Raw genomic sequence first — 22,781 nt, forward strand, 5'->3', positions numbered from 1 at the left:
GGAAGGCTGTGATGATAGGTGGGAAATGAAAACAGCACAAATCTTGTGTAAAATAGATAAGCATCTCTTATTATTGGACAGTCATTGTGGGAAGGTCTATGGCACATAGAAGATGTTAGTTAATATCAGATTGCTCGTATTTTCTGCAAGGTGACTTCCCTATTCCCAGATGAGGGTGCTATGTCCTCTTGCTAGACTATAGCCTCAGGTCACATTTTGTGCACACGTCTTTCCAGGGCTTCAAGCTCAGCCAACACCTCTTTGGGCAGATCCTGGTTGACCTGCTCTGTCAGATAGCTCCGAATGTCACGAACCTCCTGTTCCCAGAAATCCTTGGGGAGGGAGAACAGCTGAGTGGTGTCTATAGCTCCAAGGCCACTGAGATCCAAGGCTCCTTCCTTTGGCACCAGCCCAATGGGTGTCTCTCGGGCACTGTCCTCCCCCTCTAACCGCCGGCAGATCCAGTCTAGCACCCGAGCATTCTCCCCAAAGCCTGGCCACAGGAAGTGCCCTGCCTCGTCACGCCGGAACCAGTTGACATGGAAGATACGGGGCAGCTGGGCCCCCTTGCGCCCCTCCATGCTCAGCCAGTGTTCCAGGTAGTGCCCAAAGTTGTAGCCAAAAAAGGGCCGCATGGCAAATGGGTCGTGCATGATGATCTTCCCTAGGGAGGGGAGCAAGATGGGTAAGGAATCTTCCTTCTCACTGGGGAAGGGAAGGGCACCCTGCACCCAGTTGGAAGAAGCTGTGAAAGGCTCATGGTTCTGGAATATCTTCAGGGATGGGGAAAAGATAGAAGTGGGAAGAGGTGGAGCCATATCAGACTCCAGGGGTGGACAAAAGGAAGGTCTGGCTCAGGAAGGGAGAGAGGAAGTGCTGTGTGCGCACAGAGGAGAGGGAGGAATGGCGAGGGTGCTCACCTTTGTGTTCTGCTGCAGCAGTGGACTCAGAGCGCATGGCACTGCCCACAAACACCCCATGACGCCAGTTGAAGGCCTCGTATACCAAGGGTACCCCTAGATCACCAATGAACAGAGTCACAGGCAGCCGTTTTCTTTGGACCCTCACTCCAGCCCTTCTGGTGATAGGACCTTGGCTATCCCATTTTCAGACCCTTTGCCTCCTCCCAAGTTTGCATTCACCAGGGGAGAACTCTGGAGACAGACAGGTACAGGTAAGATGCAGGCTGAGGCTCTGGATCAGAGGGAGGGAGGTAGACCTTGATACAGACATAGCCCTTTTGCCAAGAACATGGAGCTCACATGTTGTTTACCTTTGGGTCTGCGGCCACCAAAGATGATGGCGTCAATGGGGACACCCTCTGGGGCCTCCCAGGCTGGGTCCATGATGGGGCACTGGCGAGCCGGGGCACAAAAGCGAGAGTTGGGATGTGCACAGGGCTCCTTGTCACCTGGCAGAGGAAATACAAACACTATTATTTCCAAGGTCATGTTGACCCCCAACACACACATACATGGGCACACATTCTTGCAGGGTTCTTTTTTTTTTTTTTTGTCTCATCAGCTGCCTAGAACTTTGTGTGATAAGGAACAGAGAGAAGGGAGCCAGGGCATCTCCAAAAGCTCAGGTTATTTAGCCATGAAGGTGCTGCCAGCTGAGCTATGTGAGAAAAGAGTGGGAGAGGAATTGGGGTTGGCAGCACACTAATGTTTGTGCCAAGCTACTGGCACTTGGCACTGACAAGGGCTCAAGGGAATGGGGTTAGATATGGGCATAAGGTTATAATAATTTTTCCCCCAGAAACTATTTCATTATTTGTGAGATTATTATGTAAATACCCAAACCTAAAGCAAATACTGAGAATGTCAGCTTAGTACCTCAGACAATTGACTTTCCATCAGCAAACTGGGGAAGACAGACTCTCCTAAGTTATCAAAATGCAAACAGGAATTTATTTTATCTTTTTATTTTTGAGGTGGAGTCTCGCTCTGTTGCCCAGGCTGTAGCGAGCGCAGTGGCGCAATCTCAGCTTACTGCAACCTCCGCCTCCCGGGTTCGAGCAATTCTCCTGCCTCAGCCTCCCCAATAGCTGGGATTACAGGCACCCACCACCATGCCTGGCTGATTTTTTTGTATTTTTAATAGAGATGGTGTTTCACCATGTTGGCCAGGCTGGTTTCAAACTCCTGACCTTAGGTGATCTGCCCACCTCAGCCTCCCAAAGTGCTAGGATTACAGGTGTGAGCCACTGCGCCTGGCCTGATTTTATTTTATTAATTAATTAATTTATTTGTGAGACAGAGTTTCACTCTGTCACCAGACTGGAGTGCAGTGGCACGATCTTGTCTCACTACAACCTCTGCCTCCTGGGATCAAGCGATTCTCCTGCCTCCTGAGTAGCTGGGATTACAGGCGTGAGCCATGATGCCCAGCTGATTTTTGTATTTTTAGTAGAGATGGGGTTTTGCCATGTTGCCAGCCTGGTCTCGAACTCCTGACCTCACGTGATCCACCCGCCTCAGCCTCCCAAAGTGCTGGGATTATAGATGTCCACCCAGCAAGGAATTGATTTTAAAGCTAACAAAATGCTGGAGATTTCCCTGCCCTGCTTAGACCCTGATGAAGTGATAGGGCTTGAAGAATAGAGATAGGGATATCACATGGGTAGGGATAACCTTAGGAGCCCAGGTCATACTTGGCACCTTCAGGTGTCCTGGAGAGGGATTGGGACTAAGTCAGTGGCACATGTATGAAGCACCACTGTGTGGCCCCTGAGTGGACACATTCCCTTCTCTGCTGGATGTTGCTGGTTAGACCTGGGGGTGGGGAAGCCATGGGGCCCAAATCCCCACTGTGTCCCATCCCCCAGCTTCTGCCTCCCATCGCAGATAAGAGCCATCCTTCATCAGCACCCAGTGCAGGACCCTAACACAGGGTATTGTTCTGGGAATTGAAGCTGGGGACAAGATGCCTTAGTTATGCCCCCGAATCTGGAGATGATGAAAGGGTTGGGGAGCTAGCCTGTGGGGAAAGATGAAAGTTTCTTGGATTTCTCAGTTGGGTGGGAAGGCTGAGAGGGGCTTAATGATGGTGTTAGTAAAAATAAAAGGTGATTAGATGAGGCAAGGAGAGTGACTGCTAGGCCAGCCTGGCAAACCTGAATATAGGCTTCAGTGACCACAAGGCCACCCTCCCCTCCCACGCTCTTCTTTGCCCCCGCCTCAGTGTCTGGACTGCCTGACTGCAGAAGGCCACGGAAAGAATACTGAAGGTCCAGAGTGCAGGGCTGAGGGAGAGGTGGGACTCCCAGGCGCCCGGGGTAATGACAGGATTCAGAAACTAGCTTCTGGGAAAGACTCAAGCACTAACCTGATTTTGTTTATAGGAAGGATTGAGGTGAATGCTTTGGAGGGACAGGGGAAGGGTGAGGATAACAATACTGACCTTTAGACAGTGGTTATTATACAGGGGACAGTGGGAGCCAAGTGGCAGGAGGAGAGTCAGAGCAGAGGAGGCAGGTTTCCTGTTTTCCTAATGGGTCAAACTTTATGGATAGTGCTTGGAGCCCAATACCTTCTATAACAATGTTCAAATTCCTTCCTTTTGCTTTCATTAAAAAAATCCAGCCTGTATTTATTATTGAGAGTCTACTGTGTGTTTGTCAGCGTGCTAAACCCTTTTTATGCATTCTTTAATCCTCCAACAACCTCATGAGATAGGTACTGTCACAGCTACCTTCATTCAACTGATGTGGAAACTAAAGCTTAGGGGTTGAGCACCTTAGCCAGATCACAAAACCAGTGACTGGTGGAGCTGGGACATGAACTGAGATTTTGCCTGGGACTGGAAACTGCAGACGTTCATGACTTCTATGCCTCCTGGCAGTCCTAGAAGATGGCTGGAGGTCGTGGAGAAGGCTTTTCCACCATTAAGGTGCTGAGGCCTGGAGGCTGTGCCACACCTTCCCTACTGCACATACCAGGTTTCCAGGGTTTGCCCAGCCAGGAGGTCACAGTAACACCAGGTGGAAGAGGCTGGTCAATGCCCTCCCAGTACACGCCACCATCGCTGGTCTCAGCCACATTGGTAAAAATAGTGTTACTCTGGATTGTAGCCATGGCGTTGGGATTGGTGGTGGCAGAGGTACCAGGGGCAACCCCAAAGAAGCCGTTCTCAGGGTTGATGGCCCGGAGTCGACCTGTTAGAAGAAGTGAAAGAAAGGAAGGACCAAACAAGGAAAACTTGAGATGTAAGACCAAAGAAGGTCCTGCTCCACCCCACCCTGTCCTGAGATGGACCCAAGATCTGATGAGGAAAGGCTGCCTCTAAGGTGGCTGGGCTGCCAGAGGAATGGAGCAGGGTTGGGTGTTCAAGAAACTTTCTCACTGACAAAGTCACTGTGAACACTAGAGAGGAGACCCCGAGGCTCTGACAAGAGCCAGAACCAAGAGTGTGATCTGAGGGTCCCTCACCTTCACTGTCAAACCTCATCCAAGCAATGTCATCCCCCACACACTCCACTTTCCATCCTGGCAGTGCGGGCCGCATCATGGCCAGGTTGGTCTTGCCACAGGCACTGGGGAAGGCGGCTGCCACATAGCGCTTCTTCCCTGCAGGGCTGGTGATGCCCAGGATCTGTGCGTTGGGGAGAGAGGGAATAAGAAAGAGGTCACCAAAGGTCAGGGCATGGTCTTCATGGGGAAGGACAGCTAGGGTTTAACAGGGAGGACCAATGTTTATTCACTATATAGGTGACTGCCCTGCTGTTAGGCCTGGGTGAGTGGCAGGGGAAACCCCAACATTCAGCAGCCTGAGGCCAAAGTTTTGGGCCTTCAAGTAGAGTCCCTGCCCAACAGCCTGGCCCTGGCAGGAGGGAGGTGAGGCTGAGGCACTGGCCAGGCTCCACCCCTGCCCTGTCCCCGGCAGCTGCCCTGCTCCTCACCAGGCCCTCACCAGCATGTGCTCTGCAAGCCAGCCCTCATCCCGGGCCAACCGAGAGGCGATGCGCAGGGCAAAGCACTTCTTGCCCAGCAGGGAGTTGCCACCATAGCCGCTGCCGAAGGAGACGATCTCCCGCTGGTCAGGCACGTGGCCAATCAGGGTTTTCTCTGGGTTGCACGGCCACTGGCTCACCGGCTCCCCTGGGGACAATGGGGTCATGGGGCTGCTGGCAGCAGCATCGCAAACTGGGGTGTCAGGGGCCAGAGGGATCAGGGATTGGCAGGAGAGACATTTGGGAGCAGTAGCAGCACCAAGAGGCGGCTGAAGCCCCCCACCTCATAATAACCATCAGCTTTTGTGTCCCTATTCTTGGACACGGACTTTTCTCAATCTTGTGCAAAGTGCTCTGCAAACACAGCCTCACACCTCCGCTGGGACTGTTGCTCTGGATCTTGGGAATTAGGTTGCCAGAGAGGACAGGTTCTTAGGGTCTGTGGAGAAGTAGGATTTGGGATTTCCTCTGAGTACAAGAAGGCCTCTGTGTCCCCCTTGGGGCAGAGCAGGTGCTTACCTTGTCCCGTCAGGGGCTGGCCCACGGAGTGCAGACACTTGACAAAGTCACCATCTCCCAGGGCCTGAAGCACGGGCGTCCCTAGTCGGGTCATAATACGCATGCTTGCCACCACGTAGGCTGAGTCAGTGAGCTGCACCCCAATGCGGGACAGCGGGGAGCCCACAGGACCCATGCTGAATGGAAGCACATACATGGTGCGGCCTGTGGAGGAAAGCATCCCCTGGATGAAGGGTTCCAAACCTGTTCATATCTTCCATGCCCCTGCCACTCTGTCCCTGCCCTGGTTACCCTGCATGCAGCCTGGAAACCTCTCATCCACAGCTCGCTGGAAATCAGCTGGGGACATCCAGTTGCCCAGCTGCCCACGGGCCCCACCAGCCGGGAGAGGTACCGTGTCCCGCTGAGAAGGAGTTACAATCACCGTCTTGCTCTCTACTCGTGCCACATCCTTGGGGTCTGTGCGGGCCAGCCAGCTGGGGGAGAGCGCATTGTCAGCAGGTTTCCCTTGTCCCTAGACCCACTTTTTCAAGTCCAGCTTTGACTCCAGGTCTTCTGTTGGCCTTATTTTTCCCCACCCAATCACATCTCAGGCCCTTCCTCCAGACTTTGTCCCATCTAAGGGGTGTTTCCCCAAGGTCTCAGCCCTCTGGGGGTCTCTGCCCCTGGCAAAATCTCCCTGAACTGGTGAGAAAAAAAAAAAAAAAAAAGCAAAGGATCTTATTTATATCAGCTTCTTCATTTAACATTAAAATAAAATACAAACTACAAACCAGGCCAGACACGGTGGCTGATGCCTGTAATCCCAGCACTTTGGGAGGCTGAGGTGGGTGGATCACTTGAGGTCAGGAGTTTGAGACCAACTTGGCCAACATGGTGAAACCCTGTCTCTACTAAAAATACGAAAATCAGCTGGGCGTGGTGGCGCATGCCTGTAATCCCAGGTACTTGGGAGGCTGAGGCAGGAGAATTGCTTGAACCTGGGAGGCAGAGGTTGCTGTGAGCTGAAATCATGCCACTGCACTCCAGCCTGGGTGATACAGTGAGACTCTGTCTCAAAAAAAAAAAAGTTTCTTTTTTTTGTGACAGAGTTTCGCTGTTATTGCCCAGGCTGGAGTGCAATGACGGGATCTCGGCTCACTGCAACCCCTGCCTCCTGGGTTTAAGTGATTCTCCTGCTTCAGCCTCTCAAGTAGCTGGGATTACAGGCATGTGCCACCACGCTGGGCTAATTTTTGTATGTGTGTGTGTATATATATGTATATATGTGTATACACACACACACACACATATATATATATATATATATTTTTTTTTTTTTAGTAGAGACGGGGTTTCTCTATGTTGGTCAGGCTGGTCTCAAACTCCCGACCTCTGGTGATCCACCCGCCTTGGCCTCCCAAAGTGCTGGGATTATAGGCATGAGCAAATCCCAGTTTCTGAGTTTGTTTACCCCAAAGCTCTCATTCTTGAACATTCCATTAGGATGTTCTAGTTAAGTTGATCATGTCTTGGTGAACCCAAAGTGGCCTCAGTGCACCTATCTTGCAGGTTGTGGAGCCCAAGGCTTACCAGTTATTGTACTTGGGGACCTTTCGGATGAGGCCCTGCTGCTCCAGCAGGGTCAGTGTGGCAGTATTCTCAGCCTCTGTTCCATCACAGATGTGGATCCCCTCTGGTTGGCACAGGCGGGCACTGTGCTCTACAAAATCTTGAACGCCAGTGGGAAGCTGACCCAGATCTCCACTAAGCACTCGCAGGGTCTGGATGCTACGGCATGATGGCCAGCCTAAGGGGCTCAGCCCATGCCAGCTAAGCCTACAGGAGAAACAGGGAAGCAATGAGCTAGCTGCTGTCATCGAGGGTGGACAAGGCGAGTGGTGGGGAGACAGAAAGCTTGGGCTGTTGCAGCCTGCTAAAACATGTCTGCATGCAGGGACCATGAAGAGCAGGTTGCAGTTGGTGTGTGGGATGTGTTCAGGACACATGTACCTTGTAGCCTTTATGAGGCTTGAGGAGGGTGTCTCCTAGTCAGTTAGGGACAGATATGGCCAAATGAGCAAAAAAGGCACATGCCTGGCTGTGTGGAAGTGTCCATGTAGGCATGCTGATGTTACTGCATGTGTAGCCCATGCCCATGTTTAACTGTTTAATCAATGTTTAGAAATGAGTAGGGGGATGGCTGGGCGTGGTGGCTCATGCCTGTAATCCCAGCACTTTGGGAGGCTGAGGCAGGTGAATCACGAGGTCAGGAGATCAAGACCATACTGACCAACATGGTGAAACCCCATCTACTAAAAATACAAAAATTAGCCAGATGTGGTGGCGTGTGCCTGTAGTCCCAGCTACTCAGGAGGCTGAGGCAGGAGAATCGCTTGAACCCGGGAGGTGGAGGTTGCAGTGAGCCAAGATTGTGACACTGCACTGCACTCCAGCCTGGGCAACAGAGCGAGACTCTGTCTCAAAAAAAAAAAAAAAAAAAAAAAAAAAGAGTAGGGGCCTTTGGCTCAAGTGTCAAGAAGCTGGGCCCAGGTGACAACTTCATATGTCTGGTGTTTGAAGCCTCATCCATTTTATTTCCATTTTTGAGTATAGTTTTTTATAAGTTAAAATGGCAACTGTTTTTATTCTTTCCTTCTGGTGTGTATGCTGTAAGACTATGAAAGCCCCAAGCAAAGGTCCCGGTCTTTCCAGTGCCAGGTTTCTAGATGAGGACTCTTGCACAGAGAATAGGTGACTGGATGCTGGGCTTCCAGGCCCTGATCTGCTGCTGCCCACTTGGACCAACAATGATTGTATAAAATGTTGCCCTCGGGTATTTTTGAACTGTGTGGAAGGTTGACGACTGGGGAATGAGTGTTACTGGCGGGAGTTCATGGGCTTAATTCTTAGGAGGTCAGCGTCCTGTTGTCTGTCCTCTCATGGCCCTGGGGGAGAGAGAAGCAAGGTCTGCTCTGATTGGCCTGGACCCAAGGTGGAGTAAGCCTGAGAGAGCAAAGGCCATGAGAAGGATGTTACTCTCCTTCTCTACCAAGGCCTCACCCATCAGAAACTGCCCCCACACCCAGGACCGCGTGACTCTGTGCTTCCCCTGGCTCTCCTTCCTAGAGGCCACATGCCTAGAGAGCTTTGGTGTTGGTGGGAGGGTGAAACAGCAGCCTGCTGGCAGCTGGGACTCAGAGGGTGTTAGCCTGGGGAAGGGAGAAAGCTCAGAGCATGGATGCAGGAGCTTGAGTCTGGCTGGGGTACAAGCTGGGGTGGTTTCCGCTAAAGCAGGATAGATGATCAGTGTGGCCTCAGGGGCAGGGGAGGAGGGCTACTGGTACCGGGGTCTGTTCCTGCCTCAGAGGGAAGTTCTCCCTGAGCATTAATTTTCAAGACACACATCCTTGAGGAGAGCCTCTCTGCAGCTGGAGCCTCGCCCACGTTATCTCTTGTGAAGCCCCCACACCCTCCTACAGCCCCCTAAGTGGGACCTTTCCTTCAAAGACTACCCACAAGGGCTGCCCAAGTGGAACGGGCTGTGCGAGAGATGTGGGTCACTTCCGACTCTTGAGACAAAAGCTGAGAAGAGAGGCCTCAGAGAATAAACAGAAAGGAGACTAAGAGGACGAGCAGACAAACAGGACGAGCCTGGGGGCTCCAGGCCTGGACAGAGGAGGAAGCCAGCTATGTAAGAAACGAAGGCAACTTGGCACCCTCCTCCCACCTTGCTTGCCTCCCTCTCCTGGCCCCAGGTCCCTCGGGCTGCCCTGGACTTCCCGCCAGGTTCCAGTTCTTCCAGTCCGGGAAAGGCCGGGAATGGATGTTTAACCTTCCCATCTTCTTTAAGGGGCTCTGAGCTCAGTCTCCCGGGGCTCACGTACCCTTGTCCCCAGGGCCCTGCTGCCTCTCGAAGTACCCTGGGGCGCTGGCTGGGAGCCCGGTAGAGGTCCGAGGGAGGTATCTGGGAAGGAAAGGAGGATATGCGGAGACCCGACTCAGCAGAGACTAGCGAGGAGGGAGAGGAAGTTCTGAGAGTGACGGATAGAGATCGCGCGGTCAGAGGCGAGCGAGGCAGAGAAGGGGAGGTGCGGGCGGAAACGAGGAGCACCGGCCGGCTGCCCTCCCAAGAGACGCACGGCGCGGGAGGCTGGACCCACAGCAGTCGCCCCTGCCCGCCTCCGCCTAGGATGGGAAACCTGGCGGAGGCTGAGAGCAGGAGAGCGCCACTGGCAGCCCCGAGAGGGCGAGCGCAGCGGAAGGTGCGGGTGGGCCCCGGGCCGGGGGTCACTCACCGCAGGCCGGGGCGGTACAATGCGGCCATGGCACCTGGGCAGGGGCTGCGGGGTGGCCACGGAACCGAGCGGAGCCGGGGAGGTATGGAAGGCGGGGAAGGAGGGAGCGCGGCGAAGCGAGCCACAGCGGAGGCTGGCGGGAGGCGCTTAAAAAGGAGGGGGGCAGGCGCGGGGGCGGAACCTGGTAGGGCTGGCGCGAGCTTTCCTCCGCCCTGCCAGCAGGCTGGCTCCCTCGGCCTCGGGGCACCAGGCCCCAGGTCAGCCCAGCCGCCGCCCCAACCCCTGCCTCCCAACCGCCAAACCCACCTCTCCCATTGGAGGACTGGGTCCACCCTTCGGCCCCCGACTTCGAGGTCCCGCCCGCATCCGCCACCGCCCTACCCGCCGCACATGATGTAACTTTGAGGACTCTTGCTCCCGGGAGAGACACTAGCTGGCAAACAAGCTAGGAACGAGAGGCGAGGCCAGGGGCGGGAGGCCACAGGGGCCAGACGTCTAGAAGTTAGGGGGTTCGGCATTGCCTTTTCAGTTCCTCCTTCTGGGGACCCGACGCCCTGAGCCCTGGGCCTTTCTGTAGTCCAAGTGCCCAATGCTAAGGTCCACTTAGTCCCCAACTCCTAAATCCCTGCTTCTCCTCCTGATCAAGGCTTCTTTCTATCTTACCGTGAAATGGTGGGGTCTCTCCACCCCTGGGTCTCTTCCTTGGTCCTCTGATCTGGTCATTCTCCTCCCCCGGCACACACCCCACCCCCGACGGAGTCTTACTCTGTCACTCAGGCTGGAGTGCAGTGGTGTGATCTCGGCTCACTGCACACTCCGCTCCTGGGTTCAAGCAATTATCCTGCCTCAACCACCAGAGTAGCTGGGATTACAGGCGCCCGCCACCACACTCGGCTAATTTTTTGTATTTTTTTGTAGAGACGGGGTTTCTCCATGTTGGCCAAGCTGGTCTCCAACTCCTGACCTCGTGATCCGCCCGCCTCAGCCTCCCAAAGTGCTGGGATTACTGGTGTGAGCCACCACGCCCGGCGTGGTCATTCTTTCTCTCCACAATCCAATGAGGAAATGCATCTGCCCACCCAGCTACCACCATAAGATCTTCAGGTGATTTCTCAAGCTATATCTCCATTCAGACATCTCTCTCCAACCTGAGACCACTGGATATCACCAGCAATGCTATATAGCACCTCAAACTCAGCGTTCCTATGACGGGTGTCTGCTCAGCATCCACTCCTCCTTTCTGGTAATAGCACCCTGATTTTCTTCTGGGGAACCGTCTCCTCAGTCTGTATTGTCATGTGGGTCTTATGTCACCCCTCTTGGGGGTAGGCTTGCAGTTTAGCCAACTTTTGTGTTCCTCACTCTGGCCACAGCAATCAGGGATGTTCAAGGATGGGCATGAGATCCCTCTCCGGGACTTTTTCTGAAAACTTTGGAAGTGAGCTCTGTTTCTGCTGAGTTGCTGAGCTGGTAGAATATAAACCTGGAGCTGCTGGGTATTAGCTTGGCACTGCAAAGCAGGAACCTGTCTAAGAAGCCAGCCTAGAGGAAGCAGAGCAGGGAGATGGCAAGCAATGGATTCCTGATTTCAGTTATAGGAATTGATGCATTTCTTTTCTTGCTCAAGCTAATTTTAATTGGAGTTCTGCCACTTGCAACAGAAACAATCTTGATTCTCAGATTTCTTGGTGTTTTATGCTGGAACATAGTGGGATAATGAGAGCTGGTCTCCAGCTATGGGCTTGCTGCTGGTCCCCGTCTCTTCTCCCTCAGGCTGTAGCCTATACTCAACCTCAGGTATATGTATTTGGATTTCTTTCTCCCCAGTCTGTAGATCCAAACTCTGTCCACACTTACCCAGCTGCAAACAGATGCCTCTTGGCCACCCTTTGGGCCTAAAGGTGTGCACACTGGTGGCAGCATGGTTGACCTGAAGGTCATCTTCTTCTCCATAATCCTGCACTTGCTCTCATGGTTTCCTACCTCAGCAAATGGCACCATCATCTGTCCAGTTGCCCCAAAGGGAATCAGTCTAGACTATTCTTATCCTCCATAGCTAATCAGATGCCAGGACCTTTGGATTTGTACTTCTCAATTAGCTCTCAAATCTGTAACTATCCCCATGGCCAGGGCCTTAGTTCAGGGCTTATCTCTCACCTGGCTTCAGGTGATAGCTTCTAAGGCACTTCTTGGACTCCTGCCTCTCCAAACACCAACCCCTCTCCCTACCAAGCCACTCCCCACACTGTGCATGCAAATCCACTTGGAGAGTTAAGAGAGAAGAATAATGTTTATGGTATGGACAGTAAGTGCCAGGCTTTGTGTCAGCAACTCTGCATGCATAATCTCATTCCGTTTCACAACTATATTTTACACATGTGGACACAGGCTTAAAGATTCATTTGCTCAAAGTCACACAACTGGTTAGCAGGAGAAATGGAATCTGAATCCAGATCTTTCTGACTAATTACCAAGTCTTCCTCTCCCTGTAAATCCTATACTGTCCCCTTGATTTACCATTAAAAATTAGATCATATCACTCTTAAACTTAAAATCTCTTCAAGGCTCTTTCCATCACATGGTATCTTATGTCCTTCATAATCTGACTCCTATTTATCTAATATTGTCACCCCCACATCCCCACTTGCCTCCTTTTCTCCTACGTACTGAAGTCTGAAGTTTCTAGAGCACTTTTGTGAACTTTTTCTGGACATCTGCACTCAAATGAAACACACACCATCCTAGCCAACATGGTGAAACCCCGTCTCTACTAAAAATACAAAAATTAACTCAGTGTGGTGGCACACGCCTGTAGTCCCAGCTACTCAGGAGGCCGAGGCAGGAGAATTGCTTGAAGCCAGGAGGCAGAGGTTGCAGTGAGCCAAGATCGCACCACTGCATTCCAGCCTGGGCGACAGAGCAAGACTCTGTCTCAAACACACATACACACACACACACACACACACACACACACACACAAGCTTTTTCTGTTCATCCCTTAGAATGAACATCTATTTCATCTGTGTCACTTCTATCCCATGTATATGCCTATATTTTTGTACTTATCACACTTTACTATACTGTAGTTACTTTTATATCTCTGTAATCCTCACTAGAGTGATGATTTCAGTCTTGTTTTTTTCCTAGCTCCTAGCAGTACCTGGCCTATAATAGGCACTTAATAAAAGTTGGTTGAATAAAAGAATGAATGAGTGCCACGTTTCTGAATCATTCTTCTTCACCATTACTTTCTTCTCTAGCTTTAGGCAAATGGAGCAAGGGGCTCATGTGTGGATTTCGTTGCACTGCTCATTTCCCCTTATCTGCCACACACTTTAGTTCCCTGCCAGGGGAGCCTGGCCCACCAGCTGGCCCCATGTCCAAGGAGTACCACCAGGGGGCAGAGTGTGACCAGCCTTGCCCTGATCTTCATTGTCCTCCCTGGGGCCTCTGGGTTCATCCTTGAAGTCTCACAGCCCCCAAGTAGTGGATGCTGTGGTGTGCAGCCCAGATTCCCCTTTCAGGATCATGGTGCTCATTATTCCAGCTGCTGAGTGTTGGCTGCTGATGGCTCACAGCTGAGTACTTCCTTGAGCACTATCTGTGGCCAAAGGGAGCTGTCTCACCAAATGCAATGCCTGCTTCCTGTGGGCAGAATGTATCCAATGAATGGTTGTTATAAAGTACAGAGGCCTAGCCTTTTGCCTCAGTTTGGGACAACTCTGAAGGTCCATCCCAGTCCCAGAGCTCTTTAGGCTCAGCTGATTACAACTGCAGTGCCATTCAACTGTTCCCTCTCTCGGGTCCTGCAACTCTCACTTTCTTCGAAAGGCTCCCTGCCCCCTGCCCAATAAACCACTTGCAAACAAGGTTCTGTCTCAGAGTGTGCTTCCAGTTGCAGATATTCCCCAGGCTCAACTTGGTTATGGCATTAGTCCTCTAATCTGACTCTTAGTTCATTGTTGCCTTCCTCCACAAAGTGCTGACATACATGATCCTTTAGAACACAAATCTGATCACATCATGTCTCTACTGAAAAACCTCAGTAACTTCTCCCTGCTCTTAGAGTAAAGCCCAAACCCGTAATCCCAGCACTTTGGGAGGCCGAGACGGGCGGATCACGAGGTCAGGAGATCGAGACCATCCTGGCTAACACGGTGAAACCCCGTCTCTACTAAAAAAATACAAAAAAAAAAACCTAGCCGGGCGAGGTGGTGGGCGCCTGTAGTCCCAGCTACTTGGGAGGCTGAGGCAGGAGAATGGCGTAAACCCGGGAGGTGGAGCTTGCAGTGAGCTGAGATCCGGCCACTGCGCTCCAGCCTGGGCGACAGAGCGAGACTCCATCTCAAAAAAAAAAAAAAAAAAAGCCCAAACCCTTAATGTGACCTCCCACGCTCTGCGTGATCTGGCCCCTGCTGACTTCTCCAGCTTCATCTATCACTGTTCTTCCCACCTTCCAGGCTTTCTACTCTTTGGCTGCATGGATCTTTCCTCAGTTTTGTGAGCATGTCTACCTCTTTCCTGCCTCAGAGTCTTTGCATATGTTGTTTCTGCAGCCTGGAATTCCCACCCTGTCCACACCTCCAGGCAGGGTCACTTCTTAGTCACCTGACTAGTCTTGGTTTAACATGACTTTCTTAGGCAACCTGTCCCTGTGATCCATCCTCTCTGACCTTGTATTAGAGTATGTCTTCATGGAAGAAAATTTCATAGCACCCTGCCCTTCTTCATAGCACATTCATCTCTGTTTAAATGGTTTGTTGTTATGTAGACACATCTCTAACATATGTAGGACCTGCAGCAAGAGTACAAATAGAGGCCCTCAAACCTTGTGTTTAAATATTTAAAATGGGCTGGGTGTGGTGGCTCACACCTTGTAATCCCAGCGCTTTGGGAGGCAGAGGCTGGAGGATCACTTGAGCCTGGGAGTTTAAGACCAGCCTGAACAACATAGTGAGACTTCTTCTCTACAAAAAATAAAAAATTAGCCAGGCATGGTGGTGTGCGCCTGTAGTCCCAACTGCTTGGGAGACCAAGGTGGGAGATAGCTTGAGCCCAGGAGTTCAAGGCTGCAGTGAGCTGTGATTGCACCACTGTACTCCAGCCTGGGTGACAGAGCGAGATCCTGTCTCAAAAATAAATAAATAAATAAATAAAAATTAAAAAATTAAAATGTATAACTCAGGGTCGGGCGCAGTGGCTCATGCCTGTAATCCCAATGCTTTGGGAGGCTGAGGCGGGTGGATCACTTGAGGTCAGGAGTTCAAGACCAGCCTGGCCAAAATGAAACCCTGTTTCTACTAAAAGTACAAAAATTAGGGCAGGTGCAGTGGCTCACGCCTATAATCCCAGCACTTTGGGAGGCCAAGGCGGGCGGATCACGAGGTCAGGAGATCGAGACCATCCTGGCTAACACGGTGAAACCCCGTCTCTACTAAAAAAAATACAAAAAAAAAACCTAGCCGGGCGAGGTGGTGGGCGCCTGTAGTCCCAGCTACTTGGGAGGCTGAGGCAGGAGAATGGCGTAAACCCGGGAGGTGGAGCTTGCAGTGAGCTGAGATCCGGCCACTGCGCTCCAGCCTGGGCGACAGAGCGAGACTGTCTCAAAAACAACACAGGGTCGGGCGCAGTGGCTCATGCAAGCACGTTGGGAGGCCGAGACGGGCGGATCACGAGGTCAGGAGATCGAGACCATCCTGGCTAACACGGTGAAACCCCGTCTCTACTAAAAAAAAAACAAAAAAAAAATTAGCTGGTGTCCTGGTGGGTGCCTGTAGTCCCAGCTACTCAGGAGGCTGAGGCAGGAGAATGGCGTGAACCCAGGAGGCAGAGCTTGCAGTGAGCTGAGATCACACCACTGCATTCCAGCCAGGGTGACAGAGCTGTCAAAAATATATATATATATATATAACACAGACGAAAAAACTGTTACAGAAAATATATTCTGTTCTACCTTGACAAATATATTGACAAATATATACTTCACAATGGCCTGGAAGGCCAGGTTCAGATTTGTATTTTATCTGGAATCCTCAGGGTTCTGCACCAGAATGTGGTGGTGTAGGGGAATGTAGTTTTGGCCACTGGCCCTCAGCTGGGCCCACTTCGCCTTCCACCCCTGACACCATCTTGGACTGCAAGGGGCCTTGTGTGGAACCATGTGGACCTCCCATCAGACCATCCCAAGTCTGTCCACAGCCTCCTGCAAGCACTGCCCCTTGTCTACCCTTTGACCTTGAAATGTGTGAACCAGTCATGTGGCCCAGCTGTGGGAGAGTAAACTCAGGCAAGAGGTTCATGTGGGCTCTAGGAGTGGGCTCGGGCCTTTTGGACAGGGAATGCTTAGCTATCTGGAGTGTGGTCCTGAGAGAATTAAGGTATGGGCAGAGGAGAGTTGGACTTCTCACCCATGTGGTGGGACATAGTCAGAGGAGGGCCAGAGTGGAGCCTTCTAAAGCACAGGGCCCAGGGCAGGGGCCACTCCTGCCTGGGCCTAAGGACAATAATTTACTTATTATTATTATTTTTTGAGACAGGGTTTCTTTCTGTCTCCAAAGCTAGAGTGTAGTGGCGCCATCATGGCCCACTGCAGCCTCGACCTCCCCAGGCTCAGGTGATCCTCCCACCTCAGTTTTTGTATTTTTAGTAGAGACAGGGTTTTGCCATGTTGCCCAGGCTGGTGTCAAACTCCTGGGCTCAAGTGATCCACCCGTCTTGGCCTTCCAAAGTGCTAGGATTACAGGCGTGAGCCACTGCACCCAGCCAAAGGGCAATAATTTGATGTTTCTCTGTTTCATCAGTCTGTAAGTTTCTTGAAGTCAGGGCTGGTATCGGTCTAAGTTACTGAGGAGTTGCTAATGTCTTACTTAGGGTGTGGTGCAGAATAGGTGTTTAATATGCATTTGTCAAATGAACGTAGAAGGTACACCAAGAAGAGGTTGAGGATTTGGATTTATTACTGAAGATCTAGATACCATGAGCCAGAACTAGGAATGAGAACCAGTCTTTCAGGGTTCCAAAAATGAGAGTGCAGGACAGAGGAGAAGAGGGTAGCACCCTGAAAGGCTGATTGTTTCATCTTCTTCCTCTTCATTTTCTACCCCACTCCTGCGGGCCCTTTGCCTGCCTGCCCCTCTTTCCCCATGGTCCAATATCACTCCATCCATATCTTGCTACCTTTCTGTCCTTTGGCCACTGGTCTTCCTCTGTGGCCTATCTATGTGTCTGTTTCTTTGTATTGGTGTCTAGGTCTTGGTCCCCAAGAACTCTTACTGTTCTAGTCCTTGTTCCTCTCCACCCCTCCTGTTGTCCCCTACTCCCTTCTTGGTCCTCTCCTGGAAGACTTCCTCTCTTTACCCATCTCTTCCATGTGTCTACGTCTTTCTGTCTCCTTTAATCCAAATCCCCATGGAGCCCCTGACTTGTCCTGTCCTCTATCTCACATTTATACCTACTGCCTCCTTAGTATCCTTCCTCTGTTCTATTATTCCTGGAGTCACGCTGGCTTCATCTTTTTCATTCCTATTTTCCTGTCTCCAGATGTCCTTGAGCCCGTCAGTCTCAGTATTCATTTCTCAGTCTCCAGTGGATATGGGAGATGGGCTCTGCTTTCTGGGTCCCCATTGACTGCCACAGACTCTCCTCTCCATGCCCTTGGTCCTTTCCTCTGGCCCAGACTGGGCCCAACCCTCACTCCCCCAACTCCTTTCCCTGGTTTAGTGGTGCCTGGTCTGAGCCCCAAGCAGCTCAACTTGCCTGAGCTTGTTTAGTCTGACTCCCTTAGCCCGTTAGCAGCTTAGCCCTCCCACCTCTCCTTTGAGCCCTCCAGTAAACAAGAGGATCAGTGCAGACCTGACAGCTGCTGGTTGGGGGCAAGTGTCTGGCCAGGCCAGAGCAGGCATGAAAAAGGGGCTGCACTCAACATTTCCCATTCCTTCTTCAACCAGGGAAATTGTAGAGTCTCTTTCCTTGGTGTCCACTTTAGAGAGCTACATTCCATGAGCATGGGTGTGGGGTCCTGCCTCTCCATGATCCTTATTCCCATTTTGTGGTTGGTTCCTAGGCCTTAGGCTTTTTTATTCTTTTGAGAAAGCAGCAGTAGATCCAGGCAGTCACACAGAGAAGCCTGAATGGTGACGATGGTTTCTGCTCCTTAAAACAGACACCCAGGTGTGGGAAGAGAGTGATGTCATCTGATCTAGGTTTTCCAATATGTGTATGGAAAGCGTGGTAGGAGAGACCACATACACACGCACAGACATACACACATGCCTCCCCAGGGAAGCTGGGTAGACTGTAGGCATTCTGTGCGGTTCTCAAACTATCTTTCTTTTCTTTTCTTTTTTTTTTTTTGAGATGGAGTCTCTCTCTGTTGCCTAAGCTAGAGTGCAGTGGTGCGATCGCAGCTCACTGCAACCTCCACCTCCTAGGTTCAAGTGATTCTCCTGCCTCAGCAGAAGTAGCTGGCATTACAGGTGCCTGCCACCATGCCCAGCTAATTTTTGTATTTTTAGTAGAGAGGGGGGTTTCACCATGTTGGCCAGGCTGGTCTTGAACTCCTGACCTCAAGTGATCCACCCACCCTGGCCTCCCAAAATTCTGGGATTACAGGCCTGCACCACTGTGCCTGGCCTTCAAACTTTCAAGCATGTCAGACTTGCTGGAAGACAGATTTCTGGGCTCCACCCCCAGAGTTTCTGACTCAGTAGATTTAAGGTGAGACCAGATAACATGTATTTCTAGCAAGTTCCCAGGTGATATGGATGTTGCTGCTCTGGGGACCACACTTCAGAAACCACCATCTTAGATAATCTGTATCTGCCAGCTCTTCCCCAACATCTAAGGCTGGGACCAGGTTAAGTTTTATAAGTGATGACCTTTGGGATCTGATGGACACCCAGGCCTCTGTGTTGAGAAAGAGGACCTATTAACCCCATGGGAGTTTTGGGTGGCCTCAGAAGGTAGGGAGTGGCCTTTAACTCCATAGACCCTATTTAAACAGCTTCGGACAGGTTTAAACATCTCCTTGGATAATTCCTAGTATCCCTGTTCCCACTCCTACTCAGGGATGATAGCTCTAAGAGGTGTTAGGGGATTAGGCTGAAAATGTAGGTCACCCCCCAGCCATCTGGGAACTAGAATGAGTGAGAGAGGAGAGAGGGGCAGAGACACACACAGGGAAAAGGTGAGAGAAAGCAGAGGGCATGTGAGGCCAGTCACAAAAGTGTCTCCAATGGACTGGTGGTGATTAGATTTCAATGTCCCTTGAGGCCCAGAAGTAAGGAACAGAGTTCCCTGTTCTCCTTTCTCCTACTCCTTCTCCCAAGCTGGGCTGCGTGTCCTGGGGCTGGATCAGCAAGAATGGGAGAGACAAAATACGGGATGGTCAAGTCCTGGAGATCCCCTGTGGGAAAAGTTGCTTTCCTTTCTGATGCAACGGCTATGAGGGACATAAGACCAGTCAGCATGAAGGTGGGGCAGTGGCAGAAATGTGAGGATTCTTGAAAATAGGACACAGACCCAATAGGCCAGGTGAGAGTGGGCCTGGGAGAGCTTGTAGTCTCCAAAGACAGACGAGGGGCTGCAGGGTCTTGGAAGGTGGGGGTCCTGGGAGTTTGTCTGGTCCTCTTTTTCCAGTCCCAGGCTATGCATGGCTAGGGCTGACGGTTGTGTTCACATGGAGGGGTGGTGGTTGAGACCCATGTGGCTGTCCGAACTGGGAAACTGAGCACTTGGGAGTCGGATCATCAGTGAGGAGCTTTGTTGGGGAAGATGCCCCCTTTCCTTCTTTGAGAATAAACATACTTGTACTCTCCTCTCTCTCCATTTCCCCCAACCCCAGGCCAATAAGATATGCAAATGATCTCCTTACCTCATTGGTTGGAGGCCCCAGGACCACAGATGACCTCAGAGAGCTGGCCCTTTAAGAATGCCCTTTGGGCTCTGTGCCCACAGCCCCCTGGAGCTGAGCAGAGGCACCAGGCCCTGCTCCATGGAGCCTTCAGTCTCCTGGGAAGCTGTGCCTGTCTGGCTCTGGCACTGACCACATCCTCTCTGCCATTTCTAAAGTGAGTATATCCAGGGCCTACCTGGGTGCCAGGCCACTCACCTAGAACCCCCTCTTTCAACACCTGCTCTTTGTTGTCTGTTTTCAAGAATCCTCACACTTTGGTACCCTACTCCATTGCCACCCTGACTGGCCTGTGTCCCTCACTGCTATCACGTCAGAAAGACAAACAACCTTCCCCACTACTCCTTCTGTACATCCAGTTCTTTCTGGATACCTCTCTCAGTGTCTCACCATCTCCTTTCTGCTAAGACCCAGTCAGTTCCTTTAATCTGTGTCTGTTTCCATCCCCTCTGTCCTCTCAAGGGTGACAGGTTCCATAGAGAGGGCAACAACCCTGCCCTGGAACAGGAAGAGAGAGGCCTGGGTCTTACTCTTGCCTCTCTGGGTAGAGCCTGGGGGTCAGAGATGTGGTTGGAAAGAGGGCTACCTAGGCTTGGGGAATCAAGAAGGAGCCGAAGTCTAAGTCCTGGGGATGAACACTCCCTGCTGCACACCTTCTGGGGATGGGGTGGGAGTTACTGGAATTGGGAGCTGGACTACAGCTTGAACTTCAAGGCTGGGAAGGGTATCTAAGGTCACCCAGCCAGAAGTTCCTCAGGTGAACATGTGCCCCATGGTTGATAACAGACAGGAGAGTTCCTTGGTGACATAAGTTTAGGACACTTTTTGTTGAACTTGAACAGATGGTTTACTAAAGGATCGCTCAGGTTAATATGCTCTTGTGCTATGTGAATCTGTAAGAGGTGGGGATACGAGGCAACATTTCTCAAAATTATCTGAGCAGAGACCTCTTCTTGGGTGTTCCAGAGTGTTCCAGGGAACACTCTTTGGTGTATGTTACAAAGTCTAACTGCCCTCATTGAACAGAAGGGAAAACAGGTCAGAAGGGTGAAGGTGATCTGCTCAAGTTCACACAACATAACAAGTTGTGAATAGAAGAAGGAAAATCAGTCTTGGTCGGTTCCCCTTGGAGACTGGCCTTGAGAAAAGATGGTGGCCAGGTGATCCTGATCTTTCTAGAACTAATTCTTGGACCTTTCTTTTTTCCATATAAAGACTCTTGCCCCTACAAAAGGATTCATTGATTGATTAATTCGTGGAACAAATGTACACTGAGGGTCTTCTATAGGCAAGACACTTCCCTGAGTGCTTTGACAGAGAGGTATAACAACACATTATCCTTGTATTTTAAAATTCACAGCATACATGCCTTCCCACTGTCCTAAAATATACACTCACTCTGTCACAGTTAATTAAGCAATTTTAAAAAATGGCTTGGAAGTGGAATGATGCCTCTTGAGATGACAGACCTCTCGGCATGTCTCAGCACTAGGGTGGGGAGCACTGCCATACTGCTCTTGCTTTTCATAGCTCCTGAGGCATCAGTGGGGTGAGAGGCTGTGCTGTCCTTTTCCTCCTTCAGGAATTCAGCTGCTTGTCCCCTATCAGGAGCCCCTGCCCTCTGAAAGGTTACTCCTCAGCCTGGCGGAGACTGTGCAGTGAACAGAGCTGCACCATCCCTCTGGCTTTCCCAAACTCTTGCTCCAGGGCCCTTGGGCTTTGAGGGAAGAGGGACCTGGTGAAGAGGGGATGGCAGGTGGCCTCCAGGTGCTCCAGACCTCTCCTCCTCTTTGCAGGTGCACCCCTCTCAGCCCAGCTCCAGAATGGCCCTGCCCCCCAGTCCCCTGGCCATGGAATATGTCAATGACTTTGACTTGATGAAGTTTGAGGTAAAGCGGGAGCCCTCTGAGGGCCGACCTGGCCCCCCTACAGCCTCACTGGGCTCCACACCTTACAGCTCAGTGCCTCCTTCACCCACCTTCAGTGAACCAGGCATGATGGGGGCGACCGAGGGCACCCGGCCGGGCCTGGAGGAGCTGTACTGGCTGGCTACCCTGCAGCAGCAGCTGGGGGCTGGGGAGGCACTGGGGCTGAGTCCTGAAGAGGCCATGGAGCTGCTGCAGGGTCAGGGCCCCGTCCCTGTTGATGGGCCTCACGGCTACTACCCAGGGAGTCCAGAGGAGACAGGAGCCCAGCACATCCAGGTGAGTGGTCAGCAAGCTGGCCTGAGGGGAGGCAGGGCAAGGAAGGAGGACTACCCAAGGGAGGAAGAGGAGCTCCCAGAGGGGGTTATGGACTGGGACAGGGGACAGAGGGCAGGAGAAGGGAAGAAGGTCCCTTGAAAGAAATCAGATCGAGAAAACTACATTCTGCTTCTCCCCCTTTTCTCAAAATGGAGAGAAATGAGTAGGCTGAACCAGGAGGAGCAGGGAGATGATAAGATTAGCAGAAAATCCAAAGGGAAGAATTGAGCTGGGGAGTGGGCGACTCCAGGAGATAAACGGAAACACGGTGTGTGGAAACCAGGGAAAGGGTTATGTGTGGAGTGGAGCCGGGTTAAGACTGGTTTAGATTGGCCTTTTCAAGACTTCGTGCTTCCCAGCCCCCAACCTTCTCAGGAAGGATTGGTACTCATCCTATTAATTACAGACACAGATGGGGGTGTTGAGGGCATTAGGATGTAATCCAAATCCTGTGAGGGTCACCGGGTTGCGGGCTTCAGGACTGGGAAACGCAGAGCGTTGGAGGGTTGGGGGCCGTCTGGGTGTGGGTCCACTGGACACACCCGGGCCTGGAGCTGGATGCCGGGGATCCCAGAGACAAGCCCGTGGTTCAGGTGCGCGGTGGGCTCGCCTGACTGTGGCCGGCTCGCCTGACTCAAACAACGGTCAGCTGGGGCACCCGGAGAGCGTCGGGGCCTGGGGCGGGGTCTGGACTGAAACAGACTGCGTGGAAGGGCGACCCTTCGGGTGAAGGTGGAAGTCGGGGCGGGGCGGGGCGGGGCTGTCCCGGGGCGGGGCCAGGTAGCGTCGGGCCCCCAGGGCTGACCCGGTTTCTGCACTCTCCCTCCGCAGCTGGCCGAGCGGTTTTCCGACGCGGCGCTGGTCTCGATGTCTGTGCG

At 51.9% G+C, this 22,781-nt stretch overlaps 2 protein-coding genes across 4 annotated transcripts in view; one reads left to right on the forward strand and one right to left on the reverse strand.

Moving 5' to 3' along the window:
* Window positions 1-22,781, forward strand: part of NRL (neural retina leucine zipper) — a 38,143-nt gene that overhangs the window by 13,905 nt on the left and 1,457 nt on the right. The window contains exons 2-4 of the mRNA XM_011930958.1: window positions 19,592-19,817; window positions 21,457-21,864; window positions 22,735-22,779. Coding sequence (XP_011786348.1) covers window positions 21,484-21,864; window positions 22,735-22,779 — 426 coding nt within the window. The 5' untranslated portion in view covers window positions 19,592-19,817; window positions 21,457-21,483. The remainder of the gene's footprint in view (window positions 1-19,591; window positions 19,818-21,456; window positions 21,865-22,734; window positions 22,780-22,781) is intronic.
* PCK2 (phosphoenolpyruvate carboxykinase 2 (mitochondrial)) lies at window positions 44-10,055 on the reverse strand. 3 transcript variants are annotated; one of them, XM_011930791.1, is made up of 10 exons: window positions 9,751-10,055; window positions 9,340-9,419; window positions 5,765-5,949; window positions 5,474-5,677; window positions 4,915-5,102; window positions 4,434-4,596; window positions 3,941-4,159; window positions 1,274-1,411; window positions 921-1,016; window positions 44-664 (listed from the first exon to the last, which is right to left on the reverse strand). In XM_011930791.1, exons 3-10 carry the CDS (start codon window positions 5,820-5,822, stop codon window positions 210-212), a joined length of 1,521 nt encoding a protein of 506 aa, XP_011786181.1. In that variant the 5' UTR covers window positions 5,823-5,949; window positions 9,340-9,419; window positions 9,751-10,055; the 3' UTR covers window positions 44-209. The 3 variants fall into 3 exon arrangements, with proteins under 3 accessions (XP_011786181.1, XP_011786180.1, XP_011786182.1); XM_011930790.1 differs by lacking the exon at window positions 9,340-9,419 and adding an exon at window positions 7,046-7,291 and having other exon boundaries at window positions 9,751-10,049; XM_011930792.1 differs by lacking the exon at window positions 9,340-9,419 and adding an exon at window positions 7,046-7,291 and having other exon boundaries at window positions 47-332; window positions 9,751-10,042.

Source organism: Colobus angolensis, unplaced genomic scaffold, assembly GCF_000951035.1.
Source record: "Colobus angolensis palliatus isolate OR3802 unplaced genomic scaffold, Cang.pa_1.0 Scaffold88, whole genome shotgun sequence".
In the NCBI taxonomy this organism is placed as follows: domain Eukaryota; kingdom Metazoa; phylum Chordata; class Mammalia; order Primates; family Cercopithecidae; genus Colobus; species Colobus angolensis.